Here is a 16570-nt window from a genome sequence, read left to right as displayed (position 1 = left end):
GCATAGAACACACACACTCCGTTAGAACATCATTAGAACCACATTACAGCACCACTAGAACAGACTAGAACACACAAACACTCCATTAGAACATCGTTAGAACCACATTACAGCACCACTAGAACAGACTAGAACACACAAACACTCCATTAGAACATCATTAGAACCACATTACAGCACCACTAGAACAGAATAGAACACACACACACTCCATTAGAACGTCATTAGAACCACATTACAGCACCACTAGAACAGCACAGAACACACACACTCCATTAGAACATCATTAGAACCACATTACAGCACCACTAGAACAGCATAGAACACACACACTCTGTTAGAACATCATTAGAACCACATTACAGCACCACTAGAACAGCATAGAACACACACACTCCGTTAGAACATCATTAGAACCACATTACAGCACCACTAGAACAGACTAGAACACACAAACACTCCATTAGAACATCGTTAGAACCACATTACAGCACCACTAGAACAGACTAGAACACACAAACACTCCATTAGAACATCATTAGAACCACATTACAGCACCACTAGAACAGAATAGAACACACACACTCCATTAGAACCACATTACAGCACCACTAGAACAGAATAGAACACACACACACTCCATTAGAACGTCATTAGAACCACATTACAGCACCACTAGAACAGCACGGAACACACACACTCTGTTAGAACATCATTAGAACCACATTACAGCACCACTAGAACAGAATAGAACACACACACACTCCATTAGAACATCATTAGAACCACATTACAGCACCACTAGAACAGCATAGAACACACACACTCCGTTAGAACATCATTAGAACCACATTACAGCACCACTAGAACAGCATAGAACACACACACTCCGTTAGAACATCATTAGAACCACATTACAGCACCACTAGAAAAGACTAGAACACTCGGAGCCTCCCTCTGGCAGCTCGGCTGACAAAAGGCCAATTCAAAGCCAAGTGCTCTCGACGGCGTCTTAACAAGCCACTGGAGAGTCCTCGAGCCAGAGGCCTGCTGGGTAAACCCTCCACACACACACACACACATTACAACACACACACACACACATTACAACACACACATTATAACACACACACACAGTAACACACACACTCCCTCCGACAGATTGACCGAGGTAATTGAGTCTCCATTTGCATCGCAGAGCTTTCATCATCGGCCGAGAGTCACGGCGGCGTCCAGGACGGATGTTTGTATCGACAGCAGGTGGTGATCGGTGTGTGTGTGTGTTGTGATGTGTGTGTGTGCTATAATGTGTGTGTTCTGGGTATAAATGGACGGTTAAACGGCGGAGACAAATGTAACGTGAACAGAGAGCCGGATACTGCTGACAGCGAGAGAAACATGAATCCATAAAGAGCTCGTCCAAAACACGATCGATGGACGGAGACACAGCGGCAGATAAAGGAGGAGAAGAACAAGAAGAACATGAAGAAGATGATGAAGGAGAAGAAGAACATGACGAAGGAGAACATGAAGAAGAACATGAAGAAGGAGAAGAGGAGCTGAAGGTCACCGATGGACAAGATGACGGAGCTGCTTCTAGTTCAGATGGAATCCAAATCAGGATCAGAAAAACAGAACTAAACCAGTCCGACGCCAAATACAATCCAAGTCCAGAACCTGTCCAAACCAAGTCCAGCTAAGACGCACAAAAACCAATCCAAACAAGTCCAAACCGTACGCAAACCAAGTCCAACCAAGGTCCAAAAAAACTGTAAAAACCAAGTCCAACTTGGTATATTAGTGGCAACGATTAAGAAAATCGTTATGAGAAAATGGCTAAAAGTGGAACCTCCCACTATTGAGGAATGGACTGATATTATACACGAGGTTCACGTTAATGAAATGTTGACATTTTCCCTGAAAGTGCAAAAAGAGAAGTTCTACAAGATTTGGACTAAATGGACTGAGTTTGTAGAAGCCATAAGGCATGATTTCACTTGAATCTACCCAAAACTAGACACAATCAGCGTTCTTTGTCTAAATTTTTTTCTCTCAATTGTTGTGAAGATGATTACAAATGGCTGGCACCCCGTTCTATTGTTCCTCTGCTATAAAAAAAAAAGAGTGACGTAAAAAATGAAAATATTGGAAAGACAACATAGTCTTTGGTGCTGCAAAGAAGATATGTTTGGAATTGTAATAATTTGCCTTTTCAATTTAAAATAAAAATAGAATTTTATTAATAATAATAATAATAATAATAATAATAATAATAATAATAATAATAATAATAATAATAATAATAATAATAATAATAATAATAATAATAATATTAAAAAAACAAGTCCAGAACCAGTCCAGGACAAATTTAACATGAGTCCAACTAAGGTTTCCCAAAACGGTCCAAAAAGTCTAGAATCAGTCCAAAACCAGTCTAAAACCAGTCTAAAACCAGGCTAGAACCAGTCTAAAACCAGGCTAGAACCAGTCTAAAACAAGTCCAAAACCAGATGAGAACCAGTCTAAAACAAGTCCAAAACCAAACTAGAACCAGTCTAAAACCAGACCAGGACAAGTCTAAAACCAGTCTAAAACAAGTCCAAAACCAGACGAGAACCAGTCTAAAACCAGTCCAAAATTAGTCTAAAACCAAATGCAAAACCTGTCCAAAAACAGTCTAAAACTAGCCCAGAACCAGCTCAGAACCAGCCTAGAACCAGTCCAGAACCAGTCTACAACTAATCCAACAGCAAATCCAACACCAGCCTAAAACCAGTCTAGAACTAGTCTAAAACCAGTCCAAAACCAGAGTGCAACTAGTCCAACACCAAATCTAAAACCAGTTTAAAACCAGTCCAGAACTAGTCTTAAACTAGTACAAACCAGTATACAACGAGTCCAACACCAAATCTAAAACCAGTCTAAAATCAGTCCACAACCAGTCTAAAACCAGTCTACAACTATTCCAACAACAGTATAAAACTAGTCCAAAACCAGTCCAGAACCAGTTGACAACTAGTCCAACACCAGTCTACAATTAGTCCAACACCAAATCTAAAATCAGTATAAAACCAGTTCAGAACCAGTCTATAACCAATACAAAACCAGTCTACAACTACAACACCAGCCTAAAACCAGTCCAAAACCAATGTGAGTCTAGTCCAACACCAAAACTACAACCAGTCCAGAACCAGTCTAAAACCAGTCCAGACCCAGTCTAAAACCATTCCAGAACCAGTCTAAAACCAGTCCAGAACTCTTGAATGTTTGGCTGAAGAACCTCCAACATCTGAACGTTTCCTTTTTGATGTTCAGAGAATCTTTAACTTTATTTCTCAGGTTGAAACCAGCGACTAGAACTTTCCGTACGTTCAGTTCGTTCAGCTCTAAAATCTGCTGCTGTCACCGAGCAGATAAAAACAATCTGATCTTCTCTCTTTTCTGGCCAATTAGGAGGCATCTATTGCCATCCACTTAATTAGCGACATTAATGTGATTTCTTTGCACATAGTCGGGCAATTAGCGGCGCTGATTGGGTTTCATTCGATTAGCCTCCGCAAACACGCTAATTGACGGCCGGGCTGCAGATGCGAGGCTGAGGATGGAAACCTGGCATTGTGATGCTGCAGGCGGTTTGTGTTGACGCGTTAACTGACGAGTTTTAACACTAATTTACTGCATCAGCTGCTGCCGGGAAACGTCTCAGCTGCAGGCGGAATGAAACCCTCAACCCTCCATTATTCATCCTTTAATGCTGCTCAGACTCAAACTACTGCAGATGATCTGACACTGGAACCCACTGGAACTCAACACAAACATTAAACAAACCTATTAAAAACAAAGATGAGGCGTTCTGCGAACCCTCCATCCACCCAGACCTCCTCCCGCTGACTCTTTATCATCGTCTAAATGACAAAAACGTCCAGAAAAACTCAAAATTCAACGAAAACTGTCATGACTTCAAACCTGTCCTCAAAGACAGAAACTCAACACATCAATGATTTAAAAAACACATCATAAAGGACTCAAAATGTATGATAAATGACAGAAATATGTCCAAAATGAGTCAAAATCCTTTCAATAGTTACCATAAATGCCTCATAAATGTCACAAATGATTCAAATTGCTCATAATGGAACCTAAAATTATCATACACAGCTAAAAATTGATTATAAATTACAAAAGCATACAATAATTGACAAAAACCTGTCCAAGAAGAGTCAAAATTTAAAATAAATGACTAAAAATGGTCATAACTAACTTAAATTCCAACATGAATGACTCAAAATGTATGATATATTACAAAGAAATTCATCATAAATAACTTAAATTGCCACATATGACTTAAACTTCAAGATCAATTATTCAAACTTGCTCGTAAATAAATCAATAATCGTCTTACACGACTAAAAATTGATCAGAAATGACAAAAATCTGCCAAAATTCATCACTAATGACTACAAATGAACGATAATTGACAAACCTCTGCCCAAGATATCAGCCAAAATTAATAATGAATGACTCAGAAGCTTATCACACATGACTTACATTTCATCATAAAGGACAAAAATCTGTCAAAATCCATCATCATTGACTATAAATGTGTGCTTACAATTCAAAATGACTCAAATTTGAGGACAAATTACTAGAAATTTGTCATTAATGATTCCAAATTTGTTATAACTGACTCAAGATCTATGATAAAAATCTGTCAAATATGACTGAATGTTTGTCATAAATGACTAAAAATTAATAATAAGTAACTCAGAATTTATAACAAATGACTGAAAATGTACGATAATTGACAAAAAAAAGCCACAGATGATTCAAAATTAATAATAAATGACTAAAAATGTAGGATAAATGACAAAAAATTAGTCCAAAATAAATATAAATGAGTCAAACTTTGTCCTAAATGACACAAATTGATGAATTAATGAGAAAAACCTGTTAATACAGAACATAGATTATGCAAAAATGTATCATAGATGATTCAAATGTCATCATAAATAACAAAAATGATAAAGGATAAAAATCTGTCCAAACTCAGACTCAAAATTTACGATAAATGACAGAAATCTGTCAAAATGACTCAAAAACAATAATAAATGACCCATAAATGATAATAAATGACTCAAAATTAACAATAACTAAGAATTTATAACAAATGATTAAAATTTACAATAATTCACCAAAACCATCCCAGATGCGTCAAAATTAATAATAAATGAAAAATGTATTTTATCAGAAATCTCTCAAAATGTAGGACAAATGACACAAAATCCATCAGTAATTACTGATATATAATAATTGACAAACATTTGTCTATTATGAATCAGTTATTAATAAATGACTAAAAATGATAATACATAAGTCAGAATTTTTAATAAATTACTCAAAGTTTACGATAATTGACAAAAATTTGTCCAGAAGAAGTCAAATTTAATAAGAAATGACTCAAAATTCATCATTAATGATTAAATATTTGGATAATTGACAAAAATCTGTCCAGAATTACTCTAAATCAACAATAAATTAATCAAATTTGTCATAAATAAGTCTGATTTTATAATAAATGACTCAAATTTTGCGATAAATGACAAAAATGAGTCCAAAATGAACATAAATGAGTTAAACTTTGTCCTAAATGACACAAACGATCATGAAGTAAACAGAAAAACCTGTTAATACAGAACATGAATAGGTGTGTATGTGTGTGTGTGTGTGTGTTTGTGTGTGTGTGTGTGTGTGTGTGCGTGTGTGGGGTAATAAAGCGGCGGTGGGGCAGAATGTCAGGGCAATTAGCAAAAACATTAGCGCCCAACTTCACATCATCAGAGATGACGTTAGCAAACAGACGACGAGCGCTAATTAGTACACAAACCATCAACACAGTGTGTGTGTGTGTGTGTGTGTGTGTGTGTGTGTGTGTTGTGCATCCTACATGTAGACTGGGATGGTAGGTCAACAGTCCGTTGTCGCACAGCGTCACGTACTTCTTCTTCCACTCCTTGTTGAGGGACTTCCCACTCCTCTTCAGCAGCATCCCCTGAAGACACACAAACAGGAAGTTCATTTATTATCACTTATTATTTATTAGTACTAATTATTACTTATTATTATGGAGGAACTCAGTCAGAGTCGCTCAGTTTGTTCAAAATGACACAGAAACACAACTTTAACGACTTGAAACACAGCCGTTGAACCAAAGGTTCCGTCTACGGCTTAAGACTTCTGGAACTCAGAACTTCCTGTTGAGGAATCATTGAATCACAGGACAAACAATCATGAATTTTGGTTCTTTGATAGATTTATTAAAGGTCTTCTGGAAATACGGATCGAGGTTTCAATCTTCTGGTCGATCTTCAACTCCTCTGGACACAATCCCTACTGTCAAGCATGGAGGTGGCAGTATCATTATACTATCAATTTAACTGACTCAAATCTGAGTCGGAAAGACAACAAATCTAGTTGAACGGCACCAGAATTTGTGCCGTTCAACTAGATTTGTCGTCTTTCTGATTTAGGACTGGTTTCAGACTGTATGTTGGACTGGTTCTGGACTTTCTTGGGACTGGTTTTTGTTTGATTTCAGTCTTGGTTCTCCTGGTTGTGGATGTGATTTAAAGTTGGTTTAGGATTTATTTTACACTGCATCTGGTCCTGGTCCAGTCCCTAGAAAGCCCAGAACCAGTTCAACATACAGTCTGAAACCAGTCCAGAAGCACTTCTAGAAAGTCCCAGAGCATGATACTGTCACCTCCATGCGTGATGGCAGGTTTGGTGTTCTTGTGTTTAAAAAAAGTCTTCAAAAAGACCCACCTAAGACAGGCTAAACCCAGTCAAAAAAAGGAACAATACCAGTCTAAAACCATTCTAAAACCATCGAAACTCATCATCAAAGACGCAACATTTTCTCTGGATAACAAGAACTTGCTGAGAATGACTTTAAATTAGTTTTAAATGATACAATGTTGGTCCTACACGATTCAGCATTTGTCTTAAATTATATAAAATTGTCCAAAATCACACAAAATCTAGAGAAAATTACAAGAATTTCTCCTGAATAACTAAGAATGGAACACAGATTGTCCTGAAAGACTCTAAATATGACAGAATGACTCGATAATAATGATATTTACTGAGAATTTGTCCTAAATTGACACAAGTGACTCAAACCAAGTGCTGAGTGACTGAAACCTTTTAGATTTTAACGACCACAAACACGTGATAAATGGTATTTATGACATCAGCAGTCAGCAGATGAACGGTGAGTAAAACCGCCGTCTGATTGGACGCTCGGTAACGAGGAATCTTCTTCCTGTTAACGCTCCGTCAGCCGAATTCATTAGAGAAGGTCACAGCGAAGGCGAGTGGATAAAACCGTCCGCTGATTAGCAATTACAGCGGCGCTGCCACGCGTGTCACTTCCTGGACCCGGGCACCATTAACTGCGTGTTAATGGAGTCCGGCTGGTCGGTGACGGCGCTCGGCCGGCGCTGACCCTCGCCGCCACCGACGGCTCGCTGGAGGTAATTGGTGGCGACATAACGAGACGACGGAACCTCAGAGTGACAAAGGAGGAAGTGAAACGTCTGAAATAATGGATTCCTCCCAGAGTTCTGCTCTAATTTAATAACCGTCGAGTTGTTCGTGTGGAACAGAACAGAACTAAAGACCGTACGAAACACGAAATACGTCCTAAACCACTTAAATCTGACCGAGGTAACAAGAAAATCACAGAAAATGACTCAACATTTGTCCAAAAAACATCCTAAATAACAAATTATTTTCCATAATTATACTGTTTTCCCCAAAAATGACTTAAAATGTGTCGTAAATGACAAAAACTATATAAAATGATTCAATACTTGTCCTAAGAGACACAAACCTGACTGCACATTTATCTGAAATGAAATTTGACAAAAATTTGACTTATTTCTTCAGCAAATGACTCAAAATCTGTCATGAACGACTTGAAATTTGTCTTAATTAACAAAAAAACTGAATATAATGATTCAACATTTGTCCAAAATTACAAAAGATTCTCCTAAATGACTCAGATTTTTTCAAATCACTTGAAAATTGTCTTAAATGATATAAAAATGTTCCAAAGTTTGTCTGAAATAACATGTGTCCAAAACAACTCGAAATTTAATCCACAACGGCAAAAAAATCCAACCTGCTTGAAATTTGTCCCCCCAAAAAAAGACAATAATCACACCAAAATGACCCTTTTTTTTTTGTTTTTTTACCCCAAATGACTCAAAATTCGTTTGAAAAAATGTCCTTAAAGACAAAGACTTTTCCAAAACAGCTAATTTTTTCTGAAACAACTCAAAATTTATCCAAAATGGCAAAACAAATCTAAAAGATTTAAACTTTAAAAAATGACTCAAAACCTGTCATTAACGACTTGAAATTTGTCTTAATTAACAAAAAAATTATAAAAAGAGTCAACATTTGTCCAATATGACAGATTCTCCTAAATGATACAAAAAATGTCCCAAAGTTTGTCTGAAACAACAAAATGTGTCCAATGCAACTCAAAATTTAATCCAAAATGGCAAAAAATCTAAATGATTCAAAACTTTCTTAAAAAACTGTCCTAAATAACAATAACTCGACCAAAATGACCCATTTCTTCCTCAAAGTGACTCAAAATTTGTCATAAAAAATGTCCTAAAAGACAAGAACTGGTCCAACATGACAAATAGTTTGTCCCGAAGGATTTAAAGCTTGTCCTAAATGACTCAAATTGTCAAATAACTCAAAAAAAATCAGTAATCAAACCAAAATGATTCATTGCTTTTGCAGAATGACTCAAAATTATCCAAAAATAACAATAATTTCCATTTTTTCTCCAAAATGACTCAAAATTAGTCATAAAAAAACGTCCTAGAAGACAACTACAGTGACAAACAGTGATTTAAAGTTTGAAAATTTGTCTGAAATCACTCAAGAAGAATCTAAATTGACTGTTATAAATGCGTCCAAAATGTCTCAAAATTGATCCAAAATGGCAAAAATATCTAAAAGTTTTGAAACTTTTTGAAAATAACTGAAAGTTGGACCAAATTCCTCGAACTCTGTCAAACTTGTGTTGTCAAAATGACAAATTTTCCCTCTAAAACAACGAAATTAGGGCAAAATTCCCCCCAAAAATCCAAAAGACTTGAAACTCATCTAAAGTGACGTCAAATTTGTCCTAAATGTCCCCAAATTGTTCTGAAATGAGTCCGAAGCCGCCACCGAACCACCATTTTTACCAAACTGACTCATCTTGCTGTTCTGCCTGACAGTGAATGCACCACGCCGCGGTGCATTCAGGGCCTTCTGCAGCGTCTCAGACTCCATTTGACGAGTTTCCTGCTGCTGGAAATGAAATCTGCCGCCATCGTCCGACCAGCGGATCATTCATTAGCGCCTCTTAGCAACTGTTAGCGACCGTTAGCGGGCGGAGACGGACGGTGGGTGTTCATCTTCTAACCGGCATCAATTAGGACGCCTCGGCTCTGCTGGGATCTGACCAGCTCTAATCAATCAAACTGATTAATCTGCAGCCGACAGAACAAACATGATCAGATGGAAACCTCTAAAGCTGTGATCTGATAAATCAGAACCAACAGAACCTGAAAACCACCCAGAAGAATCAAAAACATCAACCAAAGATCCTCAGAATCACTTTATTCCAAACGTCTCACTTCAAAATTCACCAAAAATGAACCGTTTGCTATAACTACATTCTGTAAAAATGTAAAAATTCTCAGGTCCTCGGCAAAAACAAGAAACCAGGAATGACTCGGCTGTGACCAACAGTCGGAGGACAAAAAAATCTGTTTTCTGGTGAACTGCAGGCAGTGTTTCCAGAGTACAACAAACAAATTCAAAACGACAAAAACAGGAACAAATCTGAAACTACTCGTCCAACCAAAATCTACAACCTAAAATGGTGGAAAATGACTCAAAACTTGTCAAAACTATTGTCTAAAATGGTTTAAAGTTGTTCAGAAAAACTGAATATTGGTCCCTAATGACTCCAAATTTGTCAAAAATGACAAAAATCTCAAAAAGTGAAACAAAATAAATTTTAAAAAAGCAAATAATGAAAATCTACATCATGTGGAGCCTCTGTTTTCTCCAGTGTTGGTTGTTTTAGGTCAGAGCAGATTTGTGGTGATGAATGGATCTCCAACAACATCCTCCTCTGTTCCCTGTTTCTGAGCCGTGCTGCATTTATTTGATCTATCCGGGAGCTTTGGTTTTCCTCTCAGTCTAAATTTCTATAAAAATTTTCAAAATGGGCCCAAAGTAACACAGAAAAAGACTTTAAACTTATTCAAACTAACAATAAACTGTCAAACTGACTAAAAAACGTCCAAAATTAAAATTTTTTGGTCAGGAGTTTTTTTGTTTTTTTTTAGACAATCTGGTTGGAGAAAATTGAATATTTCTGTCAATTTTGATGAAAAATCCCTATTTTAATTCAGATCTGGTTGCTTTTCTGGACAGAATCACACATTGTAGATACTAGCTGGTTGTTCGAAAGTTGAAAATCTGATGATTTTTTCTGTTTTTACAGCTTCTTGCGCTGATAAATCAGATTATTCTTTCTGCTTTTATAGTTTCTGCCTGATGAATAGCTGATTCAGTTGCCTTTTCTTTGTTTTTCTGAAGGTTTTATTCACTTAAAGGAAGGAAAACAACAACATTTACCGTCAAAAAGTGGTGAATAAATCTTTGCTGAGCAGAACGAGGAGGACTAAACTAAATATTTCCTGCTCTCTGGTATTAATCTGCACATCCATCCTCAGGACGACAAGCGTCACTTTGGCAAGATGAAGCTAATTGAATGCTAGAACCCTCCTGACGGCTAATATCCTCCATTATTCACCTCCCCGGGCGTCATGACAACACACCGGCGGCAGCCATGACAGCTCACAAGGTCTCCACGTGGAAAATAGATGTGGGAGGATAAATACATCCTGGGATAGTTCCCCCTCCAGGACCCTCGGCCTGGTGAAGTATCGCTGGGAAGAGCTGAGGAAAAGGTCGACGGCTGGAGGGAAGGAAGACGATGGAGTCATCAGTTAGACGTCCGGGGGCATCGGGGAGGTTCAAAACAAAGAAGAGTGAAGGAGTAAGAACAGACGTCGATATAAAACACTGAACTCAACAGGAATCCCTCCGTTGTTGAAAACAGGTCTCTGGTTCAAAGAAATCCAAGAGATGATAACCTTCACTTGGTGTCTAAAAATGTCCAACAGCATCAGTTTAAGGGTTCAAAACCAAGAACCATGAAGAAACCATGATGTCTCTGAGTTGGTATGACCAGGATGGATGAAGAAAGAAACTACTGAAGATTTTAGAGTCTCCAGACATCCCTAAAAACACTAAAGTACCTTGAAGACGTTCAGTTCTTTCATAGTTTGTCCAAGTATTGTGGGGTTGTGGTGCAAGAAAATGTCTGTAGTTTGAGGAAATCCAAGAGATAAAGACATTCGTTAAGTCTTTTAAGGGCTTTTTTAAGGGCTCAAAACCAAGAACTATAAAGAGATCGTGATGTTTCTGGTTTGGTCGGACCAGAACTAAGCTAAAAAGAAACAATCAAAGGTAAAAGAGTCTTTAAAGATCCCTAAAAAACACTGAACTCAACAGGAAACCCTCTGTTCTTGAAAACCGGTTGTTAGTTCAAGGAAATCCAAGAACTAGAGACATTCGTTAAACATTTGTTGCTCTAAAAACAGCATCAGTTTAAGGGTTCAAAACCAAAAACCATGAAGAGATCGTGATGTTTCTGGTTTGGCCCGACCAGAATGGGTGAAGACACAAACAATCAAAGACTTTAGAGTCTTTAAAGATACTTAAAAACACTAAACTCTGGTGAACAAATGTCTCTAGATTGAGGGAATCCAAGAGTTGAAGACATTTGTCGGGCGTCTAACAATGTCCAGCGCTATTGGTGAGGATGTCCGAGTTGGTGCAACCAAGATGGAGAAGAAACAAAGTAAAATTAAAATAAACGGGAGAAGAATTTGGGTTCATTTTGGAGAACTTTTTGAATAAATCTGGAAAAATAAATTCTCAGTCAGTTTAGACTGTTTCTGAGGAAATATTCAAAGTGTTGTGGAAAATGTTGAGTCTTGTTTGACACGTTTTAAGTCTTTTTGGACAAATGTTGAGTCACGTTGGACAAAGTTTGAGTCATGTGCGACGTTTTTGTCATTTTAGAAGAGTTTTGAGTTATTTAAATAATAAAATGTGACGAATTGAGTCACCTTGGACTAAAGCTGAGACGTTCAGGTCAAGGTCTTTAGAATCTGAGTTGTTTTTCAAAGAAAAAAGTTTTAGGCAAAATTTGGTCATTTTGATCCGTTTGGAGTCATTTTGCACAATGTTTGAGTGAGTTTAGACATGTTGTTTGACATGTTTGATTATTTTGGAGTCATTCTGGGTCAATTTTCTAGTAATTCTGGATGAATTCTGAGCAATTCTGGACAAGTTTTTTGTCATTTTGGACAATCTGTAAGTAACTGTGGACATATTGTGAAGTTTTTCTGATTGTTTTGGACAATTGTTGAGTCAGTTTAGATAGTTTTTGTCAAACCATTTAGGAGTCATTTTGGACAGAAATATGTCACATAAAGATAGAAAGTCTGTTTAGCCATATAGAAACAGGAACTTAGTTCAGCAGTTTAGGAATTTCAGTTATTTTGAACAAATTTCAAGTAATTTCAGACAAATTTGGAGCAATTTTTTTGACCATTTTTGCCATTTTCGGTCAATTTTAAGTCATTCTGGACAAACTATGAATAATTCTGTACTAGTTTTTAGCATTTTGAACAAATGAGTCAGTTTCAACTGTTTTTTGTTCCATTTTGAACAAATTTCAAGTAATTTCTGACAAATCTGGAGTAATTTTGAAAAGACGGTTTTAATTCTGGACAAATTCTAAGTAATTTTGCAGATACTTGGACCATTTTTGCCATTTTGGATGAATTTTAAGTGATCTTGAATCAATTATAAATAATTCTGTACAAGTTTTTTACGCTTTCGAACAAATATTAAGTCAGTTTAGAGATGTTTTTGTCATTTCTGATCCTTGAGGAGTCATTTTGGACATAAACAAATAAAATAAAAGGTAGAACTAATGGAAACACAACCTAAACCGTGCCGTGGGATTATTATGGGATTATCAGCCGTCGTCCTTCTTCAGAAAAGGTCGTCGGCTGGAGGGAAGCCGACGGATGGAGTCATTCGTTAGCAGGAAGTTGGACCTGAGGCTTCCTGATGATTTCAGACGAACCTCTAATCGCTCCATCACCCCCATTCTGCTCTCACAATGGACTCTCCCGAGGCCTGACAGCACATTTCTGGACAAACCCTCCCAGAGACCACGTCTTTTGTTCTTCGTGTCAGCGAACGCCTCACTGCCATATCGCCGCGACCATCTGATCCGGCCGGACCGCCGACCGGGTCATCCATCATCCTGTAATCTCCACGGCGACAGCGAGGCCCAATAAAAGACCAGAGATCAGCCTGAACCCCCATCAGCAGGTCGAAGCACAAACACAACACTTTAACACCACAGATTACCTTCAGGAACGGTTTTATACCAGATATTAGGACTTTATTACATTTATTCTGTGGCAGTAGAAGAACCAAACCAACTAACTGCTAAACTACTAAACAGTTCAAATTTGTCCAAAAAGACAAGAACTTGTCCAAAATTACATTAAAAAAACGACCGTAATGAAGGAAAATTTGTTGAAATTGACTTTTTTTAACCAAAATGACTTCAAACTGACTCAATAGTTTTCAAAAATTATTTAAAATTTGTCCTAAAGAACACAAAAAAGATTTAAAGTTTCCCATAAAAGATAAAAATGTGTTTTAAAAAAAAAAAAACATACAAAAAACATCCATAATTATGGAAAATTTGTCTGAAATGATTTTTTTCTAAATGACTGAAACACCGTTTTACTAAAATGACTCAAAACTTCCGTTAAAAGTCAAGAATGTGTCTGAAATGACCAAAATGTCCTGAATTATGGAAAAATTGTCTAAAATGACAGAAAATTGACTTCAAATTGACTCAAATATTGTCCTAAACAACACAAAAATGATGAAAAGCTTCTCCTAAAAGACAAGAACTAGTTTAAACTCAACTCTTGTCTTATCATATTTATATTTTATTTATTCTGTGACAGTAGAAGGACTTGACAAGGACGAAAACAGATTATAACAAGAAACCCATGGGTTTCAATACTTAATTACAACTCACCAGGTTGCAAAACAGTTTAAATTTGTCCTAAAAGACATAAAAATGACTCAAAGTTTCCCCTAAAACACGTGTTCGAAATTACAAAAAACCACGTCCGTTATTATTTAAAAATTGTGGACAGAAAATTGTCCAAAATGACTTCAAACTACTCAAAATTTGTCCTAAATGACACAAAAATTACTCAAAGTTTCCCCTAGAAGACAAGAACTGGACTAAAATATAAAAAAGCATAATTGAAAAACATCTGTAATTATAGAAAATTTGTTGACGTTCACTTATTTTCCCAAAATAACTCAAACTGACTCAACAGTTTTCTAAAATGATTCAAAATGTGTCCTAAAGGACAAAAAAATGACTGAAAGTTTACCATAAAAGTCAAGAACGTGTCGAAAATTACACTTTCATTTTATTATATTAATTCTGTGGCAGTAGAAGGACTTCAAACTTGACCAGAATCAAAACAACTAATTATGACTCACCAGTTTCCAAAATAGTTTAAATTTGTCCTAAAAGTCAAGAATGTGTCCACAATTATATAAAAACACCCCTAATGATTTAAAAATGGTCTAAATTGACTTTTTTCAAAATGACTTAAACATGATTTTATAAAATGACAGTTTCCCCTGAAAGCCAAGAACTTATTAGATAGATCAGAACTTATTATATTTCTATTTTATTTACTCTGTGATGAATTAATTATTCACATTAATCCTCCGTTTGACATGTCGTCTTTACAAAATCGACAAAATTTCACCATTTATCAGCCAGAAACTGCAAAAAAATGAACCAATAAAATGACAGATTATCAACTTTCCCACTGTCCTTGAACTCCTCGTCCCTTAAAATCTCTTTAGTTGACATTTTCTTTTTGAAAAAAACACTAAAAAAAACGAAGAACACAGAGAAAGAGAAGAAGTAGAAGAAGGAGAAGAACGAGGAGAAGAAGGAGAATGAGATGATGAGGGGCTGATTTATCTGATGAGAGTTCTGGTTAATTAATTAGAAACTCAATTATCCAAACCTTACTTCAACAGTCTCAATTCATTAGCAGCTAAAAACCTCAGTGAGGAAGAGGAGGAGGATGAGGAGGAGGCTGGTCGCCGCCTCGGGTCGCTCTTCAGCCAGCTTCATCATCATCATCGCCACGGTGACACACGCACACGCACACACACACACACACACACACACACACACACACACACACACACACACACGCACACACACACACACACACACACACACAAACACACGACAACAAAGCCACCGCCGGGACGCTTCTTTCCCGCCAAACAAAACCGGGTCTCCGTGGAGACGGCGTAATGAGCGCGCTCAGAAAAACCCTCTTTGATTGACGCTTGTATTCGTTGTTTTAATTATTTCTCAAACCGGAGGAGAGAAAAAAAAGGCAGCGACGTCCTCCGCCCCCGAAAAATCTCATTTCAGGGGTTAGCGTGCATGACAGAAATGTCATCTCGGCCAAAATGGCTCCGAGCGCCGACAACCTTTCCCAGGGAAATGATATTTTTCGATCCGGCGGAAGGCGGATCATGTCGCCCTCGTTAAAGCTTGATAGCAGGTCTTTAATATTCACCGTCTTAATTAGGGCCGCAGTTAATTTCATTAAATTCTTTGGCTGCTAAATGAAGCAGATTATGAGACATCTTTTATTGCGAAGCGTGAAATTACAGCCTGCCGCTGCCAATGGCGGCCGGCGCTAATGAATTACAGGGTAAATAAGAGCCGAATTAAGCATCCAATTTGACTCCTCACAAAGCGCCGCCGCCGACGGGGGACCGCGACACTTGTCAAAACCTCCAACCCCGCGAGAGGCAATTACAGCCCACACTAATCAGCTCCGAGTCCGAGTCCCAGTCGGGAGGACTCGTGGAGGTCAGCGGGAACATTAACCAGCCGCCGGGGTCCCAGCTGTAGACCAGAACCAGCAGGAAGACCACCAAAAGACTCAAAATGAACGGGAAAGGAAGCTCAAGACGGATAGATAACCCTCTACAGACATCTAGGATCAATTCTGAGTCAGTTTAGATCAATACTGAGTCAGTTTAGATCAATTCTGAGTCAGTTTAGATCAATACGGAGTCAGTTCAGATCAAAACGGAGTCAGTTTAGATCAATACTGAGTCAGTTTAGATCAATTCTGAGTCAGTTTAGATCAATATTAAGTCAGTTTAGATAAATATTAGGTCAGTTTAGATCAATATTAAGTCAGTTTAGATCAATATTAGGTTAATTTATACGATTATTAAGGCAATTTATATAGTTATTAAG

General features: G+C 37.4%; 1 protein-coding gene across 8 annotated transcripts in view; it reads right to left on the bottom strand.

Moving 5' to 3' along the window:
• agap1 (ArfGAP with GTPase domain, ankyrin repeat and PH domain 1) overlaps window positions 1-16570 on the bottom strand; it is a 159539-nt gene that overhangs the window by 60249 nt on the left and 82720 nt on the right. For all 8 annotated transcript variants that reach the window (XM_055008573.1, XM_055008574.1, XM_055008575.1 and 5 more), the window contains one exon: window positions 5945-6049. In XM_055008573.1, coding sequence (XP_054864548.1) covers window positions 5945-6049 — 105 coding nt within the window. The remainder of the gene's footprint in view (window positions 1-5944; window positions 6050-16570) is intronic.

This window comes from Amphiprion ocellaris, chromosome 24, assembly GCF_022539595.1.
Source record: "Amphiprion ocellaris isolate individual 3 ecotype Okinawa chromosome 24, ASM2253959v1, whole genome shotgun sequence".
Lineage (NCBI taxonomy): Eukaryota > Metazoa > Chordata > Actinopteri > Pomacentridae > Amphiprion > Amphiprion ocellaris.
This window is presented reverse-complemented; position numbering and strand designations above follow the sequence as displayed.